Source organism: Grammomys surdaster, unplaced genomic scaffold, assembly GCF_004785775.1.
Source record: "Grammomys surdaster isolate TR1022 unplaced genomic scaffold, NIH_TR_1.0 577, whole genome shotgun sequence".
Lineage (NCBI taxonomy): Eukaryota > Metazoa > Chordata > Mammalia > Rodentia > Muridae > Grammomys > Grammomys surdaster.
The window spans coordinates 208776-234479 of NW_021604996.1; the positions used below are offsets into that span (position 1 = coordinate 208776).

At 44.1% G+C, this 25704-nt stretch overlaps 1 protein-coding gene across 1 annotated transcript in view; it reads left to right on the forward strand.

Annotated features, from left to right (window-relative positions):
* The first annotated feature begins 1025 nt into the window (after positions 1 to 1025).
* Positions 1026 to 25704, forward strand: part of Gfpt2 (glutamine-fructose-6-phosphate transaminase 2) — a 119203-nt gene continuing 94524 nt past the window's right edge. Inside the window, exon 1 of the mRNA XM_028781899.1 lies at positions 1026 to 1062. Coding sequence (XP_028637732.1) covers positions 1026 to 1062 — 37 coding nt within the window. The remainder of the gene's footprint in view (positions 1063 to 25704) is intronic.

Genomic DNA, 25704 nt, shown 5'->3' on the forward strand with positions numbered 1-25704 from the left:
AAAAGTTATAAACAAGTTTTTGTTTTGTTTTGTTTTGTTTTTGAGAAAGGGTTTTTCTGTATAGCTCTGGCTGTTTTGAAACTGGATCTACAGACCAGGCTGTCCTCAAACTCACAGAGATCAACCTGACTCTGCCTCTCAAGTACTAGGACTAAAGGTATGAAGACCTGGCTATGAGCAATGTTTTAAAGATGTTTTCTCTGAAACATTTTCACACTGCCCTTGAGCATGGCTAACTGAAACCATGGACAGTGAGATCACAGGGAACAATGACATCATACCACTAGTCTCAGCTCCTTTTTCAGTCTGTTTTTCTATTATTCAGCCTTAATAACTTCCTTCCATCTGTCTTTAAGTTGAAAGACTCCTCTGTCACCCATATGAGAACAACTGAAATCGGGTAAGCATCATGCATGGTGTGACTAAGTCTGCCTGGTAAGAGTTGAAGTTGTAACTCTTGCATTTTCCAGTTTTATAAGTGCCCCCTCCAATCCCTCTGCCTTCTCAGAGCTTCTTTTCCTTTGTTGAGATGTTTCTTTTTAAAAAACGTCTCAACAGAATTTGTAAATGACCACTGATGCACTTTTAAAATGGGTACTTTAAAATCCCATATCATCCCAACGTGTTCGTTGATTCATGTTAGTACTGGCATAGATTGTCATCTCTAATGCAATTTGTGGTTTTCCTGGTTCTGGGTCTGCTGAGTGATTCTCTGCTGCACCCTTCCTATTTTGGTTATTGGACAAGAGGACCTTTAATCCTCCTTCAATGTCTTATTTCAGCATGCACTCTCCAGGTTAGCATGCACTTCTGTCTTCCTCTGTGGACTTTAGCTCTGACAATTGCTTGAATTTTGAGCTCTTGCAGTACCATCCTGGTCTCTGTTTTTCTGATGCTGCCATGTCACCTCCTCTCCCCCTCTGTCCCTGTTTTCATCATGACAACGGAAGGCACCTGTCTCTTAGGCATTTTCTAGGTGGCCTTTGGGAAGGAAAGAGAAGAAGCCATAGTCTCTTTACGCCACCATGAAGACACTGGGCTTTGCTGGCGTCACTGCCTTAGGTCTGTCTGGTTGTAGAGTAGGATCTGGGACCTGCCAAAGTTTTGCTACCACTGCTGCTGAGGACAGTGGCCTCAGATAGTACCGTAGCTAGGGCTAGATCTGTGCTATGTTCTTCCACGGCTTAGTCCTGGGAACCTGACTAGGGATGATGGGAAAATGAAGAGAGGACAGGGACACACAGACACAGGTACAGAAAAGTTGGGGTCGAGTGGGCTGTGTTGATGGAGAGACAATAGCATGAATGCTCAGAATATTTAATACACACAGCTGTGCAGAGAGTAGGGTTAGTGTATGCAGTAAGCAAGGAGGCAGAGTTACATATAAGATGAACAAGGAGGCATTTGAACAAAGGGGTAGGGCTATTGTATAGAGCTGAACAAGGAAACAGGGTTAGCTAATCTTTGTAGGAGCAGTCTCTGCAACAGAGCATGTGAAAGACGAAGACTATACTGGACATTTCCTACACACACCAACAACATTCACACTTGGATCAGGGAAAGGCATACAATCTCTCTAACCTCACCCAGGGAAGGCTTTGACATGGGTCTAGGCATTGGGGTGATATATTCACATGAGACTTCAATCATTCTCAACAGAACAGTTGGCACAGTGAGTGTTTTCACCGCTCTGCTGATGCAAGCCAATTGTATAGTACTGGCTGTGGGGCAGCATGTGCACTGTGAAGGTAGGGGTGTGTGTGTGTGTGTGTGTGTGTGTGTGTGTGTGTGTGTATGAGATGTTTGTGCATGGCTGTGTGTGCACAGGGGGTCAGAGGAAGATGTCAGATGTCCCTCTATCACTCTCAACCTTAATCCATCGAGACAAGGCCTCTCACTGAACCAGGAGCTAGGCTAGCAGCCAGCAAGCTCTGTTGATCCTTATGCCGTGTCTCTGCCCCCTAAAGTGCTGGTGTTATAGGTTCTTGGATGGCCATATCCAGCATTTTACGTGGATGCTGGGTGTTCAAATTCAGACTAGGAATCTGAGTTTTGTTTCTTTTATTCTTTATTTTTATTGGAATTTTAAAGCAGCCTTTATTGGAGTCACATTTGGTTTGTGTTTCATTAGTTTCATTTCATTTTTATGAAATTCTCCTCCTACTCTCTTGGTAACTATAATTTTCCTCGTTTTCTTTCTACAAGTGAAAGAAAACTCATCTCTCTTGTTTTCAGTTGTCTTCATTTTATAAAACTTCACAAGACTATTTTTTCCCCTGGGTGTTTTGTTTGTTTGTTTGTTTGTTTGTTTGTTTGTTTTGAAGTACTCAAGAACTTTGAGCATCCAATATTCTAATTGACATTACTTCCAGAATTACTGTTTCACTTTTTGTTTCTTTTTTAGAAAGTAGTTATTTATGCCAGGCATGGTGGTCCACACCTTTTATCTCAGCCCTGTCCCAGGCAGAGGTAGGTGGATTGCTGCAAGTTTAAGGCCAGCCTGATCTTTAGAGTGAGTTGCAGGAAAGCCAGGGCTACATTGAGGAAACCCTATCTTAAACAAAGAAGATGGAGGGGGGAAGAAGGGGGAGAGGGAGGAGGAAAGAGGAAGAGGAAGAGGAAAGACTCAGAAAGACACAAAAACAGACAGACTGATGTTATATGTGACATTTGAACTTCTGACTGGTGTTAGAATTATGCATAGGTTCCGAGAGGGAAAGGATGAAGCAGGGTGAGGCTAGCTTTTATAATAGTTTCCCAGTTACTGCCTCATGGTAAGGAAGTAGTATAACTCCTACGTTTTTTAATTCACTTGGATGTCCCTGTGGCTGAGTAAAGTGATTTTGGTATATGCTTCATGCATATTTGAAGAGATGATAGTCTCGAGGGACTCACTGTGTTGTATAGACAATAAAGCAAAGAACTTTCATTGAAGCTTTGAAACAAGGACTTGTGTGCAATGGTTGGTCGTGCTCACTCACTCTCTGGGCTTTGGAAAGTCTTTCTTGTAGGGGGCTACCCTGCACATCATGGGATGCTCAGCATCCTCGGCCTCTAATCTACTAGATGACAGTAACATCTCTGCCAGTTCTTTCATCCAGAAATATCTTCAGATGTTGCAACAGCCCTCCGCACACAGAATCATCCCAACTTGGGAACCAGTGCTGCTCTAAGGTTTTATACCTATGCATTGCATTAAATCCATATCATAAATATATATCATACATCATGATTTTGCAAATAACAGTCTATAAACAGAACACATTTTCATAAATAGAAGTTCAAGGAAGTTAAATGTCATCTAAGTATCCTTTTTAATTGTGAACAGAACCAAAAACAAACAGACAAAAAAAAAATCAAACCCAGGGAGCTGGGGGAGTGGGTAAGACTTGCTGTGCAAGCATGGGGACCTGCGCTCAAATCTCAAGGATACATATAAATAGCCTGGCATGCTGAAGACATGTCTGTAAGCCCAGAGCCGGTGGATGGATAGACAGGAGGATTGCTAAGGCCTGCCCCTTGCCAGCCTGGCTCCAGTTTCAGTGAGAGACCCTGTCTCAGGGGAATATGGCAGAGTGTGATAGAACAGGACACTCAGTGTCCTCTTCTGGTCTCCACATGTACCCACACCATAGACACATGCATCATATACAGACACATACACACACAGAGAAAGAGCCTAGAATCAACTTACATACCATTCTGTACATAGAGAAACATGAATACAAAGAAATATGGAACAGATTAACTGCTTATTTGTGATGGTTCACAGAGCCAACAGGAGAGAAAAATTAAGGTGCAGACATCTTTTGGCTAAACAAAATACTCAACATCACTTCTCATCTCCCCGTGGATTCTAATTAGCTTTCCTCGACATTTATTTTCCCACTTCTGGAACTGTCCCCGTGACTATGAAGGTCATAGCTTTGAGTCTCCTTTTCTTGACCTGCCTTTTCAGGAAGCTGGTTTTCCTCAAGTGTCAATGGCTGGCTCTCTTCCTCCTTTCTTATTTATGTGGAAGAAAGAAGCAGGATGTTGGGGCAGGACTTGTTGACTGACAACTGTCATCACAGGACAGAGAGGGATTACAGATTGCAGACACCTTTCTCCCAAGCTGGCATTGCCAGGAAGCTGGGAAGGATGCCAGAATGCACCCGGGTTGGATAGTCTTGAGTACCTCCAAGGGCTGCCACAGCCCTATTTGCTCACTCCCCATTACTATGGAATACTTTAACTGCTGGCATCCCCTTCCCTTTGTGTTAGGGGATCCTAGGACCTTTATGCCTGGGTGTTCATTTCTATAAGGTTTTGAGAAAACAGCAGAAAAACAATGCACACAGCTAAGTCAGTGGATTCTCGAGAGTTTGTTGTTAACTTCCAGATATTTCTCTTCTTTCTTGTCCATGCTTGTAATTCATGTGTGTCCAAAAGTCACCTCTCCATAGAGCAGGGGACAGGTTACATGCCTCCCAAGATACCCAACCCTAAGAATACTCAAGCCTTTTTAATAAAATGGTGTCAAACTTCACATGTGTGTATGCATTTATTCATGCATATCTTCCCATAGATTTTAAGTAATCTCTAGACTGTTTACAATACCCAATACATTGTGTAACTGATTGTTGTAGTATGTTGTTTAGAGGGAAATGACAATAAAAATAAGGCCTGGAACATTATTCAGAGTCCATCCCTGGTCCTGTTCACTCCAGGTCCTGATGGCATCTTCCAGTCTCTACCTATAGTGAGTACATGTTTGCTTAGTAAGGCAAAAAATCTACATGCATGTCAGTGGTCTTATTTATCAGCCAGATTTATAAGCCATTGGCACAGAAAACAGAGCTGGGATTCAGTTCTTCTCAGCATCTCAGATGTTGGATGTTTCTAGAGACGTCACCTGCACTGTTTGAGTCTTGCTTTCCACATTAATAAGATGAAGGTGAGGATCTCTTCTGCAGAAGTGTTGGGAATATTAGAAGAGGGGTCCAAGGAGGGGAAATCACCCTTTAGGAAGGTGTTGTAACTCCCCTGAAGGACACCAGGTGGAGCTGTTGGCATCCTTGAGTACGCACCACGGGCAGCTGCCGCTTGTGCTTCAGTTCTGTTTTGTTTTAAAATTATGGCTGCCTCAGAAAGACAGAATCTGAGTCTTTGGTGTCAAAGCCAAGCACACTTTAAAAATTATCAAATGATAACTGTTTTCAGGGCACAGCCCGACACTTTGATACATGTTTACAGTGGGGAATGATTAAAGCAAGACAGTCATGAAATCTATCACCTCACATGCTTATCATTTTTTAAAACTGAAAACATTTAAAAGCTGCTCCTTTAGCAGTTTTGAAATTTGGAATGCGTTATTATTTATCCTTGTCATGATTTTATGCAACAGAGCATGGATATTTTATCAAGCGATGCTACTCCATGCTGTAATAAACTTCTCTTTATGCACTGATGTCTCAGTGACAGAATACTAACATGCTACATCTATACCTGTCCCTCCTACCAATGCCTGCCTTTGCATGTGCTTGATTCCTCTCCAACACTGCCACTGGGTGTCAGGCTTCCAGAGTTCTAAAGGCCTACATGGAACTCAACTAGTTACACGCACACACCTGTTCCCTTCTCTCTCCTCTGTCCTGTCATGGATGATGTTGTTCTACCCACTCACAACAGCCAGAATCCTGGTAAATTATCTCACCAAACCAGGGCTCATATGCACATACCACTGCATGTACTTGCACATTCTGAACATGTGTTGTAGATAGTAGGAATGAGGTTATGGGGGGTGCATCTCAGGAAAAGGGACTGAGGCAATGGGGGACACTTGAGTTCAAGATAGGCTATGTTTTATTCTGGTGTCCTTGGTGACATAAGAATTCTTGGGTTTGTGTGCTATGTCTGGGTTCTTCCATGAAGTTACCAGAGCCTGTGACAAGTCACCCATGGGCACCTCACACTTACCATCCCCAAAGGAGCTCATGGCCTTCCCCACTGCTGCCCCACCTGCTGCTGAGGTTCCATCAGTGGACTGCACACTGTATCAGGAATGTTCAACCTGCTTTGTAAATAAGGTCATTTCAAAACACCTGCTACTGGTCACTTCCGCTAGAGCCCTAGGCACCCCCTTTCTTGTCTCCCAAGTATTGTTGATCATGCTCCCCCAAAACATCCGATTCTCCTCATTATCACTCAACTAAAGTGATGTCCCAGGATCCATTCTTGACTCCTTCAACTCACTCTGTCCCTCAAAGTCAGAGGGAGGCTCTCCCAGAGTAGCTATGTTACAACAAGCTTTCATGTCTAGTGGTGGCTTCCTTTTGCTTTGAGGCCACAACTCAAACTTGTCACCAGCCCCTCAGCACATGAGATGTGGGGCAGCCTCTTCTGTTCCTTCCTGGGCCACTTTCCATGCCCTAGACACCAGCCTCTTAGTTTTCCTCCTCCATCCCAGCCAGGCCAGCCCTCTTCAGCTCCAGAATTTCTTAAGTGTATTGGATCACGCTTACTCTGTACCCGAGGGAGAGGTTGCCTATTCTAAGAAATATTGAGGTCTACATTAAGGATTAGACAACCTGAGATTTAAATATTCAAAAATTTTGGCTGTACCCAATATCCAAAAATTATTTTCTCGTCCCTATTTCTTAAACAAAACAATACAATAATTGTTTATGGGGCCAATAAGATGGCACAGCAAGTAAAGGGGCTTGTGGCCAGGCCTGATGACTGATGACTGGAGTTCAATCCTTGGGACCCACATGATAGAAGGAGAGAACTGACTTCTGTAGGTTGTCCTCTGACTTCCGTACACGTGCCATGACACATGTATAACCATTCATTCATATATATATATATATATATATATATATACATATATATGTATATATATATTCTTCATACACGACGAAATGAAATGTAATTTTTTAAAACTTAAAAACATTATATTGTATTAGATACAAGTCATATAGAGATCATTTAAAGGATATGGGGACATGTATACATTATACCTAAACATTACACTATTTTATAGGAGGGATTTGAGCATCTGAAGATTTGTGGGAGAGGATCTATTACATAGTGCAAGATGAACCAAGAGAAGCCAATGTGAACTAAAACCCAAGGATAGAGGTGCTCAGATGCAGTAGGAGCCAGGCTGTGGGCTCAGGGGTCAGAACCTGGATATTTTTGGAGGAGGGTCTTGTTTAGAGTTCTAGAGTTTATCCTGTAGGACATCACTGGCCAAGTGTGTTTCCATCATCACAGATGTCAGCATTGTGATGGTGAGTCTGATCATTCCCCAGGCTATCTGCCTCTCCCCTATGACCATCAATCAGTCCCATGCAACAAGGACAGCAGATGCCTTTTTTTTTCTCAGAATGGCTGGGGCCATATCCTGGAATCCATCCCTGCGTTGAGTGACTGGCCAATGTGTTCCAGGCTCCAGAGACATTCCATGTCCCACTGGCTGGAATGCTCAGGAAAAGCTTCCTGGAGGGCCTTCCCGAGATAAAGCTGGAGAAGGGAAAGGCTTTGTGTAAGAATAGACTATCTCAGGCAGGGTCAAGTGTGAGAGATGAGACTGAAGGGTGCTTATAGGAGACAGGAGAGGCTGGTCTGTCTAAAGTGAAGCCATGGGAATACTGGGTGTCAGACATGTCAATATAGAAGGCCTTAAATGCCAGAGGGAGGAGGCTGGATCGAAGAAACCTCAGAGGCCTCTGAACAGAGTCTCAGTGCTGCTGGACCACCTACATTCTGGTTCCGATGCCCTGATTCTGACCCTGTGTTCTGGGCCAGCTGCAGCCTGGCTTGTGCTGGGACCCACCCAGGTCTTAGCTCACCACAGCTTCTGCCTTGGTCCCTTTTGTGTTGCTCTAATGGAATACCAAGAATTAAATCATTTCTTATGAACAGAGTTTATATGGATAACAGTTTTGAAGGCTGTGACATAGGAGAGACATACATCTAGTGAAGGCCTATCAATCTCTACGTGGAAGTCAAGCTTTTATGACCTAACCATAGAGACTTCACATCTCAACACTGTTGCATGGGAGTTGAAAGATTTTGTGTTTTTTAAACACTTATTTGTGTCTGTCTGTACGATACACACACACATGCACTCACATGTACACATACACACACACGTGCAGTCACATGTACACATACACACATGTGCACTCACATGTACACATGCACACACATGCACTCACATGTACATATACACACACGTGCACTCACATGTACACATACACACATGTGCACTCACATGTACACATGCACACACATGCACTCACATGTACACATACACACATGCACTCACATGTACACACATACACACACATGCACTCACATGTACACATACGTATGGAGGTCAGAGGACAGCTCTCTGATCAGCCTCTTCTTCATCTGGTCCAGAGTCAGGGACAGGTACCCTTGTTCCTTCCCGTCTGCTCCTGCTTGCCTGATCCTGACACTTCAACCATACTCTGAACCCCAGCTTTATTTTTTTGGGGGGGTCTGGAACTGGGGAGAGGACATTTCTTCTCTGACCATGTGAAATGTTTTCCCCATCTTCCCCTTCTTCAGATCCTCTGGGTCAGTAGCAGAGAAGGACCAACTGGGGAAGTATTATAGCCAAACAACAGTCCCCTCTGGGCCTAAATACCACCCACTCAAGACTTTCTCTATGTACCATGCTGAATAAGCATCTCTCTCTCTCTCTCTCTCTCTCTCTCTCTCTCTCTCTCTCTCTCTCTCTCCCTCTCTCCCTCCCTGTCTCTCTCTTGCTCTCTCTCTCTCTCTCTCTCTATGTGTGTGTGTGTGTATGTGTGTGTGTGTGTATTTGCATGTGTGCATGTTCATGCAGCTGGAGTGACAGATGGTTGCTTGCACACCACCATGTGAGTTCTGGGATTTGAACCTGGGTCTTCTACAAGAGCATCAAATGCTCTAAACAACTGAGCCATCTCCTCTGCCTCTGCTCCTTCAATTCTTATCTTCAATTCAGAGCAAGGATAACCTCATCTTAGAGCTCTGAGACACTTCTCTCCCCAGCCCCCTTAGTTTTCCCAGTCCTACCTAAGTTCTCTGCTAAACTACAGGGTGTACCAACTGTCTGTAGCACCCACCTAGGGCTTCCCCACTGAGGCAAGCACTGGATAAGACTGGAGAGACAACCCACTCCACCCCAGTTCTCTGACTTCTGAAAAGCCCCAGGGAATTCCAAGCTCATCACTGGCCCCAGCCCAAAGCTACCACACCCTGCCTCCCCAACAACTACACAGCCTCACCCACCCAAAAGCACCCTCTGTTGTTAGTTCTGGGTTCCAGGCCCAATGTCCTCCTTAGAAACCTCCCCAACAAACTCAAAACCCAGGAATGGTGTACATCTGGCCTATACCGGACTTCACCTAGTCAGTGCTTTGTGGGGAGCAGGATTTCCCCTTAACGTCTGCCCAAGTAGTGCTTAGGTACTGTGTGCTCCTTAAGTGATCCCTCAACACACAGAATGGAGAACTCTGCTGAGTGGGTCATGTAAGAGCTGTCGTGTTGCTATACCTGTGACTAAGGAAGGAGTCTGGTGCTCTCTGTCCTCCAGTCCTGCTTCTCTGGAAGTGTTAAAACCTAAAACTCAGAATTTAAAATCTGGAGCAGAGTGTTGGTTAGCCATAGAATGTACTGCAAATTCCTAGTCCTACCAGACTAGGGGGAAGTAGAGGGGGCTTTGCAAATGCCATCTGGAAACAAGGTGTTAGAAGCCTACTGAGAGCTTGGCATAGAATAGCCTGTATTTCTCCTAGGATGAGCCATTTGTGAATTTGTCTACACTTAACTCTCAACCCCATGCTCCACCGAATCCCAACTGCTGTCTGTGGCCTTTCACACACCAGGGTGTATCTTGCCAAAAATGAAAAGGTAGGTGGGCACCTGGTCTGTAGGATAGAATTCAGCCCAGGGTTGGTCATCTGGAAACCTTGATCTACTTTACATGCTCCAAGCTACAGGAGAACTTGCACAGGACATCCACAACTGGCTCATATCTGCGCAGTTTGATATGAGCTTGTGCTGGCCACATCTTAACCATGATTTCACCCAATGATTGTACACTTTGCAATGGCATGAAAGCCGTAGGCTCCCAGTAGAAGGGATACTTCAGAATGTGAATTCAGGCCTTTCCCCAGGTTAACTATACAAGGTCCACTCGTCTCTTGACACTGAGAAGTGACACTGAACCACAATTGTCCAGTGTGAGAGGTGGCAACTGATATTCCTCCACACACTGTTGTCTTGGTCAGTGTTCTATTGTTGTAAAGAGACACCATAACCATGGCGAGTCTTATAGAGGAAAGGATTTCACTGGGCCTGGCTTACAGTTTCAGAGGTTTATCATCATGGCAGGGAGTATGGCAATACACAGGCAGACATGGTGCTGGAGGAGTAGCTGAGAGTTCTACATTTGGATCCATAAGCATCAGTAGCATCAAGAGAGAGGGAGGGGGAGAACGAACACTTGGCCTGGCTTGGGTCCTCAAGAACCTCAAAGGCCATCCCCCAGTGACACTCCTAACCTAATCCCTCTCAAGTAGTGCCATTCCCCGATGACCAAGCATTCAAATATATGAGCCTATAGGAGCCATTCTTATCTCAACCACCACAACTGTGTGGCTGAACTATGGCCTTCTTTAGGATCACTGAAGGTATGCTCAGCAAAGGATGTTTTCATCAGGACATAACTCCGGGAGGTTGCAGGGGACCTGCATTTAATTCTCCAGATAGTATGGTAGCATAGTCTCTTCTCTTACCTTCTTGATGGTACTTTTGACTGAGAAAGGCATGGCTCCATGCCATGCCCCAGCTGTCTCAGCCTGTGGTTGAAGCAGGTACTGGCAATTAGGATAATTCAGCCTGCAGCCTGGTTGGCATGCTTGATGGCCAGGCATGGGACCAGAGCCAGATTTGGAAAGCCTGCTGTTAACAGTGGGGATGGAGGGTGTAGAAGAGCAGCCTACAGAGCACTGTGGATTTAAGCATCTTTTGTGACACGCCTTAGTACTACCTGGCAGGAAGGTGTACATGATGGAGGCTGTGGACAAGTCCCTGACCAGTGATGCCTGGGATTCACAGAGGGTTTCCACTAACCCAAGCGATGCAGAGTGTTGTCTGAGGTCCAGTTTTCACTGGGTTTCCAAGAGGAGTCCACTGAAGCTCAGAGCCCAGGAGCTAAGGCAGCATGTCCCAATGGAACAGTTGTGGGAAGCCACAGGGGAGGCCGGATATGAGACCAAGTGGATAAAAGAGTGGCCTTGGAGATAGGTATACAAGGGGTGAAGGGACTAGAAAATCAGAAAACTGACCCAGAAAACTTAAGGAAGTTTTCAGAACGAGGAGCTGGAAGGAGAGGTACTGGGGAGGCCCAGGAGGTCTTCGGTGTGAAGCACACAGGTTTCCATTTCACCTGGCACCCAAGATTGTAGCTGGCTGTGTGCAGAGGAGGAGGATGAAGCAGCATCTCAGGTCATGGAAGAGGACACACTAGGAACGTGGTGTTGGTGATTTCCCAGATGAACCAGCTTTCTGGAGGACTGCAGAAGCTGCCATGCAGCACGCAAAGAGGCTGACCCCTCCACACAGGAAATGGGGACCCAGGTACCAGATCAGACTCAGCTCTGCCCTGGCCCTCCAAGGATGACAATGGGAAGAAGCAGCAGCCTGGTCCTCACGCCAGCCATCCAGTGTCCCTGCCAAAAGAGTCAAAGACTAATTCAAGTTGACTTTTAAACTATTTACACTTTAAAACCCTTCTGTGTATCATGTTTTGACATTCAAAAACAAGACAAAAATAAAACCAGTTAAAACACAAAACAACACCAAAGAACAAATTAAAAACTCTTTCTGTCTGGAAAGAGACTGGTTTTGGGTTCTTGCAAACTTTTTTCTGTTAATTGAGATGAGGACTCACTATGTAGCCCTGGGAGGAACTCCTTACCCAAGCCAGGCTGGCCCCAAACTCACAGAGCTCAGCCTACCTCTGGCTCCCAGGTGCCACTTCGCCTGGCCCTAGCAAATTCTTGGAAGCAACAAAGGCTTAGCCAGGAGCTAATATGCAAGTGAACTAACCAAAGCCACTGCTCTTCTATGTGGTTTGTATACCTCAGGTGACAACACTAAACAGGGCAGGTACCAGGCAACTAGAGACCATTCAGATAGTTTACAGTCAAAATAGGCAGTCCTTGATTATCCACCCTGCCCTGTCTTAGTTTTGTCAGGGTGATATCAGTACAGGTTCAGATTTATACCTTCAATCGCATCTTGTCTCAGGGGATGAGGAGGAGATACTACTGAGGTCTCCCAGGCTCTTGCATCCCCAGGACAAACACTTGCACCAGGGTCACATGGTTAGAAATAAAAAGACAGGCGGCTTATTAAGAAAGGGAAAGTACTCCTGAGAACAGGGTGGACTGGAGAGCTGAGAAAAAGTATGTGCTCAAAAAGGTTGGCCTGGCTTCCTTTTTAAAAACGCTTTCCTTTATTTATTTTAATTATTACATGTGTGTGTCCGTGCGTGTGCATGTGTGTAAGAAGACTGTCAGAAAAATATCAGATCATCTGAAGCTGGAGTTACAGGAAGGTCCTCTAGATTACAGGCAGATCCTCTGCAAGACCAGTACGTGCTCTTAACCACTGAGCCATCTCTCCAGTCCCAGCATCTGCCTCCTTCCATGTTTCTATATAGTGGGCTTTTAAAGGATCTGGTCTTTTTATCAACTGGCTCCTTTCACATGTTAATTTTGACACGGCTCTCCCTAGTACCCACTCTCCAGTCACAAAACCTGGTAAGCCTCAGCTGGCCCTGTGTGGCGTGCTACATCTCCTATATCTAAAACTAGTAGGTCTTAGACCTTGTGTGTGTTTCCCTTTGAGATCATATGTGACATTGTTACTGCAGCATTGAAGGCCCGTTAAGGGAAAGCTATTAGTTCTGAGCCAAAAGAATGGAATCTACATCTGGATGGAGACATGCTACTGCCTCCTCTCTTAGACGATCCAGTTGGACAGGTCAATCACCTGCTCAAACGACCACCCTCAGTAAGATGGATTCACCTGAAGCCATGCTAAGGAGATAGGAAGAACAAGCCCTTTAATGAGATAATGTATATTTCCTACCCAGAATTCCCATCCCTTATCTCAGTTGCTCCAGGTCCACCATGAGGTTCTTTTGGGTGAGCCTGGCTTTCTGAATCCTGGCCAGAGCCTAAGCATGCCCTCACTGATACTTTGAGCTTCTTATTCTTTCTGTAAAGCTCCTGTCACCACCATGTGGCTGTCCATCCACCATGTACCCATGTCAGCTTAACTCAAACGACATGGCCGTTTCTCTTTTTCTTCTATATCTATCCCTTAGGCGGCTTCTGGGATTTACAGCTTGCCTCTCTGGGATTTTTCTTTTAAACTCTAATAACATTGCTGGCAAGCTTCCCTTTGAGTCCATTCTTAAGTTCTTTTATTAATGAGATCCCCAAGAGGGAACCCTAATTTTCTCAGTATCAAGATCACATTAAACAATAAGAGGCTCAGAATAGAAATAGAAATGGCTCAGTGGTTAACAGCACCCACCTGACAACTCACAACTGTCTATAACTTTAGCTCCTGGGGATCTGACACCCTCACACAAACATACATGCAAACAAAAAAGCAGTGCACATAAAGTAAAACATAAACAAATCATTTAATGATAATAATGAAATTAAAAACAAACAAACAAACAAAAAACCCTCACAGTAACTTTCCCTTACTTCCTACCAGAAAGCTCTTTCTGTTTTTGTCAAGGAGGAAATTCTTGCTTCTTTTCTAAGAGCCAGCCTGAGTGTCAACTTCCTTAAGAGGCATACCCTTCTTCTGAGAGGGCTTCCTCTATATTCTGGAATCCTAAGGGCCTTTGTGGCAGAGTTGCTAAATTCCCAGTGTCACTTCGAGCCCATCACAGCATCCAGGAAGTGGCAGAACTCCAAGTCAGAGCACACAGCTCACAGAACAGGGTTGAGAAGCCTGGCAAAAACTTTAAAAACTGTGTTCAATTGGCTCAAAACTTTCAGCTTTAGTAATGCCTTTGAGAATAATGTTTAATTTTATTTGTTTAGTGTGTGTGTGTGTGTGTGTGTGTGTGTGTGTATCTGTGTGTCTGTGTCTCTGTGTCTCTGTGTATCTGTGGTATATGTGTGTGTGTGTGTGTGTGTATATGTGTGTGGTATATGTGTATGTATCTGTGTGTCTGTGGTATATGTGTTGTGTGTGTGTATGTGTGTGTCTGTGTGTCTGTGTGTCTGTGTGTCTGTGTGTGTGTAAGCCAGAAGAGGACATTAGGTGTCTTGCTTTATTGCTCTGTTACATAATTTAAGAAGCTGTAGAAAAACGGAAGGTGGAAAGAAAGAGAGTACTTGCCTGACTTAACCAGGGCCATGTTTATTCATGCATGGCAAGAGGGCACTTTTACCATACATGTATGCTGATGGCCAAAAACGCCTACATAAAAAGATGGGACATTGCCCTTTATAGGAGCAGAAAAGACTTCTGTGATACAAACAGGAATCTGGGAAGTTTGGTCTTTCAACGGGAAATTCTCTCTCTTGCTTGAGACAGTGTCTTTCACTGGGAAAGTAGTTTCAGGGGTCAAGTACTTGTCTAGCACCAGGAAAATGAGGCCAAACTCTGGAAAAAACCTTTCAATCTAACAGTGCTCATCCCAGTATAACTGGTTTTAAATTTCAGATTGAGAATTGAACTATGCTTATGTTCAACAGAAAGACAAAATCCTACACAAATCACATCAAGAACAGCAGTCTCTCTCTAACCTATTCTTAGACCCGTCTAGTCAATCCTTCATCGATAACCTTCCTATTTCTGAATACAACACTTGTGCTATTACTTCTTGGTGGCTTCCTTTGGAGCCTTATTTCTTTTGTTTACACAATTCCGAATGCATGAAATTTTAGCTCCTTTTTCTCTGTCCCTAACCCTCACAGTCACCCTGAACACTCCAGTTTTATTGTCATCTGGATTAGATTGTTCTTCAGGAGTAATGCCATTGTGGCTATGTAAATTGCATTCGCAGCTGAACCGCGTGTGGCTGTCATTACATTTTGTCTCCCTAGAACAGCTTTTTGTTAGCGCTGGAGGTTGCAACTGGCATCCATTTCTCCATGTATTTATCACTAATTTTATCCTCAAACTCTTCCTCCGTTTAGATAAATTGCTTTGGCGTCTGAGAAAAGACATTTAGATGCATTTGCAGCTTAAATTGATCTTTCCCCCAGAGTGGAAGATCTGCTTCAGTCATGTTACTTGCCCCAGAACCAGATGCGTGTTATTTGGAGGGGCTGGAGAGATGGCTCAGCAATGGTGGTCAAGAGGACCTGCTACTCTTCCAGAGGACCCGTGCTTTGTTCCCAGCACCCACATGGTGACTCACTACCATCTGTTACTCCAGTTCCAGGAAGTCCAATGCCCTCTTCTAGCCCCCTCAAGCACTGTGTGCATGTAATGCACCTAGTTACATGAAGGCAAACACTCATGTTTGTAAAATAATAGATAGATCTTTCTTCAGAATCAATACTTGGGAGTTGATTGGAAAGAAACCAGATTAGCTCAAGGGCCATCCTTTAAAGGCACAAGGACAATCATCTTCAAAACCATATCTTGGAGGATTCAAATACATAAATAGGTTTCTATGGAGAAGGCAAGGATATGTGGAGGCGACCACCGGGAAGGTATCAGGCTACATGCTGGGCAGGAGCTGCATCATGTAGAACAGAAATTCTCAATCTGTGGAGAGTTGAATGACCTATTCACCCAGGGTGCATATCAGCTATCCTACATATCAAATATTTACATTACAATTCATAAGAGTAGCAACATTACAGCTATGAAGTAGCAATAAAATAATTTTATGGTATGTGCTCACCACAACATGAGGAACTGTATTAAAGGGTCACCGCATTAGGAAGGGTGAGAACCACTGATCTACTGTGTATCTCTACTTTTTTCCCCCCCACTTTCAAAATTGACCTTGACCTTCTGAAGCTAGTTACAACCACATCACTCTCTGCACGTTACACAGCAATTCATGCACCTTGTGTTAGATGACTCAGGGGATTAAGGAATGAAGAGACACATTGCACAGTCCGATGTTATCTGAAGACCTATGGGTCTAAAGAAAGGATAGTTAGCAGTTGACATCTTAATCATTTGGGTGTGGTAAAAAGAGGAAGCACTTCTGCTAAGGGCAGCTCCTCAGAGAGCAACTACTGTAGATCGAGGTCTAGCTTTCATCCAGGAACCATCTTCCTGGGGATTTTCTTCTGCTTAGACTCAGTCCTGGATCCCATGGAACTCTTTTCACAATTCTCTTCCTTATATTATAAGCACAATGCAAGTTAGTTTTTAGAAACTAGAATCACATGAGAGAATTACTTTGAGAATATGCATTCTGAAAATGTGTGATCCAGACTCTGACACGATTGTTGGTTCTGTCGAGTGTCAGCATCCAAGCTGAAAGTGTTTTAGCCCCATTTTTCTGAGATGCTATTGAGTCATCCGAAACAATCTCATGGATGGTAATTTTAAAAGAACTTTCCCTTGCTCTCTAACTAGGACCTTATGCAATAAACTCCGTTTATTTGCAATGCTGAGTTGTACAATGTTATGCTATGGTATTTCTGTATCTCTATCCCTTGTGCAAAGTCCTTGTTGTAAAGGTTGTACTTTTCACTCTGCAAAACTCATTGACTTACCTATTTCACTTTGCCTCCTCTGTTCTTCTGTTCCTTAAATACCTCTATTCTTCAAACATCAGTTCTCTGAGTCTGAGTTACACATTTTTAGTTTTTTTATTTTTATCTGAATTTTTTTCTCCTTATATTTCTATCTCTTCACCGAACTTTGTATTTCTAAGATTATATTTCTATTTTCTAAAGCATTTTTCTCTGAAATTTTTTATTCTTTTAAAATAAAAATTTTTGTTCTTAGACCACAGATGTTCTATCTCCCCAAGGATATGAATAATAAATGCCCTTGTGTGTGTGTGTGTGTGTGTGTGTGTTTCTGTGCAAGCCTTTTGCTTCCTCCAAGTTATTGGTTTATTTGTTTGTGTGCTTCTTAGTTTTAGTCTCTGGACTTAACATAGAAAGCTTTCCTCCAAGTCACAATCTTATTTGTTTTTGTTTTTTGAGACAGGGTAGTTCTGGCTGTCTTAGAACTCACTCTGTAGACCATGCTGTCCTCCAAATTACAGAGATGCGCCTGCCTCTGCCTCTTGAGTGATGAGATTAAAGGTGTGCACCACTGGCCCTCATGATAATTCTTAACCATCCATTCACATTTAATGAACAAAAGTAATAGACTGGGGAGATTCTAAAGATCCACTCAGGACAGAAAAATAAGTATTAGATCTTACCTTCCTATTTTAGGCAACAACATCATTGTAGAAAATATATGTGTGGTCATTTAAATATGCTTGGTCCATAATTAGGGGCACTATTAGGAGATGTGTGGAAGAAGTATGTCAGTGACTGTGTAGGTGGGCTTTGAGGACTTCTATGCTCAAGCTCCACCCAGTGTGGAAAGGGCCTCCTCCTGCCTGCTTGCAGAAGAAACAGCCTTCTGGTTGCCTTTGGATCAACATGTAGAACTCCTACAGCACCATGCCTGCCTGGATGCTGCCATGCTTCCCACAGTGACGACAGTGGCCTGAACCTCTGAAACTGTAAGCTAGCCCCAATTAAATGTTTTCTTTTATAAGAGTTGCCTTGGTCATGGTGTCTCTTCACAACAATAAAACCCCAACAAAGACAATATGGATACCACAGAGATTATTTGAAGACAAGGAAAACATGTGCTGTTAATGCTACTACATTCATCTCAGCTCTCAGACCAGAACTTTCCAAACGACAAACCATTGCTGAGATACAAAATATTGATCTTAATAGTAGAGGGAATAGCGATTAGAGTCTGTGTCTGCTACAATAGGTGAAAGCTTCCAGGCAAAGAAACTACTTCTTTTATGTAAATGCCCTTTGTCACATGCCCTTGCTACCATGACATTCTGCCTCACCAAACATCAGAATCAGTGGGCTGGACTGAACTTCTGAAACTGAGAGCTGGAATAAGTCCTATCTCTTTCTGACGTAAATTATTTCTGCTAGGTGTTTTTGTTAAGGCAAAGTGAACTCATCATTATGATTAAGCCTGACCATGTGATACTTAAGCCTTTGGAGCTGGACTGGGGAGGGATTTGGAAGAGTTTGGAGATGAAGGCTAAAGAAAGCCTAGAATGCCATAAACTCAGCTTAATGAGCAACACCAGCAGGAGCCCAAAACTGCCACAGTACCAATAGGAATAATGAGTAAAAATTGTGGTCTGTATGCTTTACATGGGAGCAGAGACTGCCAGGGACTGAAATAAAAGCATTCAAGCTATGTCCTGATAAAGAGCCTGTCTACATTTTACCCTTTCTGAGAATTTGTGGAAGGCAAAAGTTAAAAGGTAACAAGCTAACTAATCGGATGCAGGAAGTGTCAAAGGAGCCCAGGATGCAGGTTGTGGCTGTGCTATGGCTGGATACTTTTACATTGAGGATTATGAGTAAAAATAGAGCAGAAAAACTTGAAAAACTTGCAGTTTGATCAGGCTAGTCTGAAGTTGGAGGGGCGGGTGTAAGAAAGCATGGTTTCAGAAGAGATTAGGGTTAGAATGAAGTCAAGTGGTTTGTATCAGGACAATAGAAAAAAGTTGTCTTTTAGGCATCTCAGTAATGAATCAGACCCCAATCATTGTGACCTGAAAGATATGAGACTCATCCAAAATGTCTTCTATTGAGAAGAACGGGACTCTGCAGTTTGCACTGGGCCACCTACAAATTCCCTAGAACTCATTTCACAATTCCCAGACACATATGGATTCCCTGGAATTCAATTCGGCTTTACCCTGCTCAGTCACCCAGACACTCAGAAACCACGGCAGTCATGGTCCAGGGAACCTAAATACTACAGTTCAAGGTGGAAGAGGACCTTCTCATTATCCGGATGATGTTGGCTTTGCAAGCACGCAAAGGCAAGAATTTTAGGATTTCCAAAGAAAGTCTGAAAGCTAGGCAAAGTGTAGCGGGTGAGAATCCCTTCAGACAACTCCTGAGAGAGCATTGTTAAAGCTTTAAAGGTAAAACCAATGCCAGATATAGGTTGAAGCAGGAGGATCACTTCGAGTTCAGGGTCAGCCTGGGCTACAATGTAAGCTCCCATCTCAGATATACAAGAAAGAGGAGGAGGAAAAGGAGGAGAGGGGAAAGAAGAGGAGGAGGAGAAGGGGAGGAAGGTGAGGACAAAGTCTTCTAGAACCTCCAAAAGTGCAACTTCTCCAGCCGAGTCTTACCAGGTAATATTCAAAGGCCACGGAAGACAATTACACCGAATCCTACTTGCTTGTGGCCTAACAGTATATCCCCAGCTTTAACCTTTTTTAAAGGTTCAGAAATGGCCCCAAGTCTCTATCCTCCCCCCTCCTGCTTTCCACAGGCCAGCCCTGCTCTCTCCTAAGATTCAGCTGTTCTCAGCCCTCCCTCCAGGCTTTCCACTGGCGGGGGTCCCAGGCACACATGCCTCCGCTTGGCCATAACCACAGCACGCGCACTTCCCAGCTTGTAGCTCAGACTCCCAAGTTGCAACACAGACCTCAGAACGTTGCTGTCTAATGCCATCAAGCCAAAACACGTAACTCACAGAGCCACTCCCATGCAGAAAGAAGATTTCCACCTCCCACCCCTGTCTTTCAAATTAAGTCAGAGTACATTCCCAGAAGTCTGGTTCTTGAACTGGAAGATATGAATATTCTTATGGTTTGCACTGCTCATTGCCAAATTATTTTTCTTCATGCATATATGATTTCCTTATCAATAGTGGAACACAGTGGCTTCATGATAGTATTGCTGGCATTTATTCTTATCACTAAACTTTGGAAACTTTTACGAGTAACTGTATTCTTCATTTTTAGAAATAAGAGTTGCTCGAACAGCATAGTTACACTTTGGACCAATAGAAAAGCCACTGGTAAATAGACACACAAAATAAAGTTTTGGCCTGCCTTCATGGCTCTTTCCAAAAATCAGATTTTGTTTCACCCCTGCATACTTCATATGAACATTTCTCCCATAGCATCGCCATGCCTTGATGACAGTAAATAATCAGGAAATCTTTGCCACTTTGCAAGAGCTATTTCCCAATCATGCCCAAGATAAGAGCCCTCTCTCTTTATCTTGCTCACACAGAATTCAAAGCAAGGACTACACATCATATTGGGTGTTCCACTTTTTAATCCTCTTTCCCTCTCGTGCCTTGAACTTAATGTATTAAGTGAGTCAGTGTTCTTAGACAGTATTCCTCCTTCCTAGTTTGTCTGGCCTGTCATTAGGCATCCTTTAACTGGATTCGCCATTTCCTCTTCATTGCAAAATCAGAAGTCAACTGTAAAGCAAATTCACTGGATTCAGGCCCAAGACTTTCGACATAAAACCTCTGAGGTGGGCTGAGGAAGTGGTTCAGTGAGTAAGGTGCTTGCTATGTTAAGCATGAAGACCAGGATTTGATCCCTAGCATCCACAGAAGAGCCAGATGTGGTAGCACATATCTTTAACCCCAGTTCCGGGAGACCAGATCCTGTTAGCCAGGAGCCTAGTCGAGAAAGGAACTCCTGATTTAGTGAGAGACCCTGATTCAAAAAACTAGGGGGAGAGCCATTGAGGAAGATAGTCAACATTGACCCCTGGCCTCTACACATCCAGACATAGGTGAGCGCACCTACACACACACATACACACACACACACCCCTCAGAGGTGGGGCCAAGAGCTTCCTATCAGTTGTCCACAGTTGGAGTCACATGCCGTCTGGATGCTTTTCTGTTGGATATGCTAACATCAATGCCCTGCAAGGTAAACAATACCACCAACAGCTTTATTTGGCTTGGTGCCTGGCATTCAGCAGTCAGTAAGGCTCCTTTCATTGGTTTGGTGCTATAGGAGACAGTGGCAAGTGGCTTATTCATTTGTAAATTCTTTCCAGGTGAAGACTAATATGTACAGAAAGGAAAACTATTTATTGAGCACCTACAAAGGGTACAACAGTGTTTGGAGCTTTTCCCTGCTTTGTCACACAGACAGACACCACATAATGATGTGTGGTCAATGATGAGCATACAAATGATGACAGTCTTATAGGATGGTGATGTAGCTAAGAAGTCTCATTCCCTAGGGACATGACATGGCAGCCCCCAGAACATGGGAGGGTAATGCACCACCCACGTGTTTGGGGTGCTGCTGCAGCACAAAAATGCATTATGTTTTCAGTCACATAAAAGTATGCCACATAGGGACCAATGAAATATCTCAGTGGTAAGGATGCTTGCTGCCAAGCCCAACAGCCTATGTCCAATCCCTGAGACCCACACAGTGGAAGGGTTGAACTGACTCCTGCAAGTTATCCTCTGATCTCTCTATGTATGCCATGATATGAGTGCCCCACCACCAAGTAAATATACATAAAAATTTAAAGCATATAATATGGAACTGTGCAGTTTATAATAATGATGATAATAAGTCTCTTTATGTGGAACACCACCTTCAGGACCTAATTACCTCTCAAAGGTATCACCTCTTAATACCATCTTCCTGGGAACTAAATTTCAAAGTATGGGTGTAAGGCGAAGCACAAACATTTGCTCTGCCCACAGCAGACTGGAGCTGCAGAATCTCACCCAGAACTCTCAGTGGAAGACAGACCACACAAGGCTGTCTGTTTGTGCTGAGGAACACAGCAGCCACACGCTGACATATGCTTCACTCAGTAATGCAGGTGCATGATGGGAAACTTTGAGCTGAGAATCAACATGGACAGATTCTGCTACTCACAATGCTTAATTAAGCAGAAACTCTTCATGCATGCCAAAGTGGTCATAGTGCAGAGAAAAGGTCTTCAGGGAGAGACAATAAGCCCAATCAGTTGTTCTCTGGGGATGGGAACATGGGATCCAGAAAAATATATTCATCGGTTTGAGTATTTCAAATTATTTCAGCAATAGGTAGTCAGCCCTATGGTAATAGTGACTTGTTCATCTACAGATTCACCTGACTACAGACTGAAAAGCTAGGAGGCGTGAACAATAAAAATAACAACGGAGACGTACTAAATAATAGACATAAAAGCAGTACAGTACAGCAATGATTATTGTAGCATTCACATTGCATTGGGTGTTACAAGGAATGTAGAGAAGTAGCATTCAGGGAATATGCAGAGGGTTTATATGGATACCATATCATGCTATGTATGGGATTTGAGAATTTGCAGGTTTGGTATTTGGAGGACATTAGAAGTAACACCTCATTGATAGCAATGGATGGTTGACTGTGAGTAGAAATCTACTCAGGGAATCCGTAGCAGCTGCTGTTGTTATCTCAGCCTGGATGTTTCCAAGGCTCAGTTCCTTTTCAGGTAAAGGGGAAAGCTGGCCAGTAGAAACCTCTGGGACCAATCCATGGTTACTCTGCTAAGCACTGAAGACTGCCGGAGATGACATATAGAAGAACTCCAACACCGTTCCAAGCTGGCAACAGGCTCTAATGAACAGGGGCTGGGACCGTTGTATGCATTCTTTCTCTGATCTCCTAGAAAGAGAGGTGTGGTCAAGCTGGGAAGGCAGGAGTTAGACTCTGGGTGAGTGTGTGCTGAGGATTCAGCCCTGTCCTGGCAGACTCATAGTTGTGGTTAGATATAGTCTGAGTGTGTCCCTGTTCCCCAAAGTTTCACGGGCTTAAAGCTTTGTTCCCAGTGTGGTGGTGTTGACGTGATGAAACCTTTCAGTGAGGCTTTGTACGAGGTAAAAGATCATGGAGGCACCTCTGAAGAGAGCAATATTGAATTTGTAAATGGAACTAGTTCTCACAAAAATAGGTTGTTATAAAGATTTTGTCTTTCTTATTGGTGCCCTGTTTTTCCAAGTAGTCTCTCCCTTTCTCAAACACTTCCACAGCAATGTCCACCATTTGTAGACAGACAGACCCAGCATCATCATGCTCTTTGATCTCCAACATGCTGAGCTAAATAAACCTCCTTTTGTGTGAGGTATTCACCTTTGGGGCTCTGTTGCCCAAGTTCAGGACATGTTTAGTGCTGTGATGAAGACAAGACAGGACCCTCCTCCCCTATCCAGAGACCCCCAGGGCTGAGCCCCACGTGGTACTCAACAATGAAGCAAGGATCTTTCCAGCTCAGCCTCAGATTTCACAGGACCTCAACCCTAGAGCACATTCTTTTGGCTGCCATTATTGTCAACATAAACACTGCCCCTCTCCTTCCCCTCCTCTTCCTCCTCTTTTTCCTCCTCCTTCTTCTTTGATATTACCAGGACAGGGATGATGATGCTACCCCTGCTGCCTGAGGCCCAGTGCTCATTCAATATTTTGATTTCTATATGTACTCTGTGAGTTACGTCTACATTCCATCATTACATATTAAGAAACAGAGGCCCACCCTGGGATTAGAGCCTTTTATACTTTGATGTGGCTCTGAGACCTTAGGTCCCTGTATGTATAATCTTCCTTTTGTCTGTCTAGGATGTTGTCTTAATCAGTGTTCTGTTGTTGTGAAGAGACACCATGAACATGGCAACTCCTATAAAAGGAAGCATCTAAGTGGGGCTTGCTTAAAGTTTCAGAGGTTTAGTCCATTATAATCATGGTGGAAAACATGGTGGCATGCAGGCAGACAGGTACTAGAGAAGTAGCTAAAGGTTGTACATCCAGATTGTAAGGCAGCAGGAAGAAGAGAGCCACTGGACCTGACTTGGGCCCTCGAAACCTCAAAGCCCACCCATAGTGACACACTTCCTTCAATAAGGCCACACCTACCTTGTAAGCTTCCATTTTTTTCAAATAATACTTTTAATAAGAGTTCTTAAATGCTTTAACCTTCTGTTTATCCTACCACCCACTAGAGGTAGTGGAAAAGAAAGATTATTAGGATACAGGGGAATGGGACCTGTTTAGAAACAATTCTTTGGAGCAAATCCAATCTACATTGTCAGGTTATATACTAGCAGTCCAGTTCAGTAGTGTCAGGAGAGCAAACATGAATCAACAGTGGTAGCATGACCCAGCAGAAACAGTCAGGCCTCCACCAAATGGGCACAAGTCAGCAGGAAGGACTAGAACCAGCAGAGATACCAGAAGTTCTCTGCCCTGCCTCTCTCACCAAAGTAAAGATCAGTGAAGACAAAGAGACTAAGAAGCATTGGTCCATTGAGTTCTATTTATACTCCCTCCAAACATCACATGTCTTTACATGGATAAAGTGGAAACCTTTGCTTTCTTTGAAAAGTTGTGTTGAATGGTGTTTTGCTGGGGCAGACATGTTATATTTTGCATAGTTGAGAAATCCTGTAAAGAACAGTTCTTACACTGATTTATGTATTCTTGACCATCTATTGAACTCATGTTTTCAGAGTTCTTCCTGAAGGTCACAGTGTCACTATATTGCCAAGGATCACCAGACACATTTTCAATTCCCAGAATCATGCTGTTTACGATTATCACGGAGTGACTGACATTGGCAGGGAGACATCTCCCCCATCAACTTCCTGGGTTTCTAACTAGAATACTGAGACTACAGTTTTCCTGAATGGTTGTGTGGTTCCTACAGCCGCGTCTGCTCTGAAGCCTACGAGGGAGACAATAGAGAAAGCATAAGCTACAGGAGGTGGGGGAACCCCATATGCTTCTGAGCTGACAGTTCCTTCGGTTAGCTGGATTCCCAATGCCCTGTTAACACTTCTGCCATTCACTTCTAATTCACTCTTCCCTCTTAGGACATCCTACATTTGCTGATTAGAGGATGTTTTACCCTTGTCTCTGCCTAGAAGACCTGGGTATGAGGAAAGTCCTGTAGCTTGCTTCATGAGAGTGATTGACATATGATTTGCTTCCAAAATACACAATGTTGGGTTGATGTGTGTGTGTGTGTGTGTGTGTGTGTGTGTGTGTGTGTGTGTGTGTCCTGCATCTGTCTCACCACAGGGCTAAGGCCTCTTGGGGAAGACAGAAGCGTGGGAAGTTGACTGTGCTCTCTCTACAGCTGCGCTGGGCAGGCATCAGGCTATGTGAAGCCATAGGACCCTGCTCAGGAGTAGAGGAGCACAGTATGAGGTCCCTCGGGGAGACAGAGCTCTTGGCTTGGGGGTCCCTGGGCCAAACGGCAGCTGGAAACAAGCTGGTTCTCAGGTCCTTGGGCCCCCAGGCATCACTGGGGGTGCCAAGGAAGGGCAGAGAAAGAAGTGGGGGCTTACGGGCTGGATTGACTGGTGGTCAAAGGGGAGAGGAGGAGAGAAGCTCCAGCTAGGTTCCACAGGTATGAGAATCTTGCTTGGCTGTCACAGCTGCTCGCTTGCTTGCTTGGGTTGGTGGTCTCCATGGCTGGGAACACAGAGAGTTCTTCTGTTCTGTAGATGAAGGCCTGCTCCACTGTTCCCCACAGTGGATTTCGATGAAAGAGAAATGGTCCATGGTTTTAAGATGTTTATTATCATGGCGAAAAGTAGATGAGAAACTGTACCCCAGGTTCCTCAGGGCAGGCCTGAGGTTAAATACCTTTTGCAGAGAGGAGGGCCTAGGAAGGA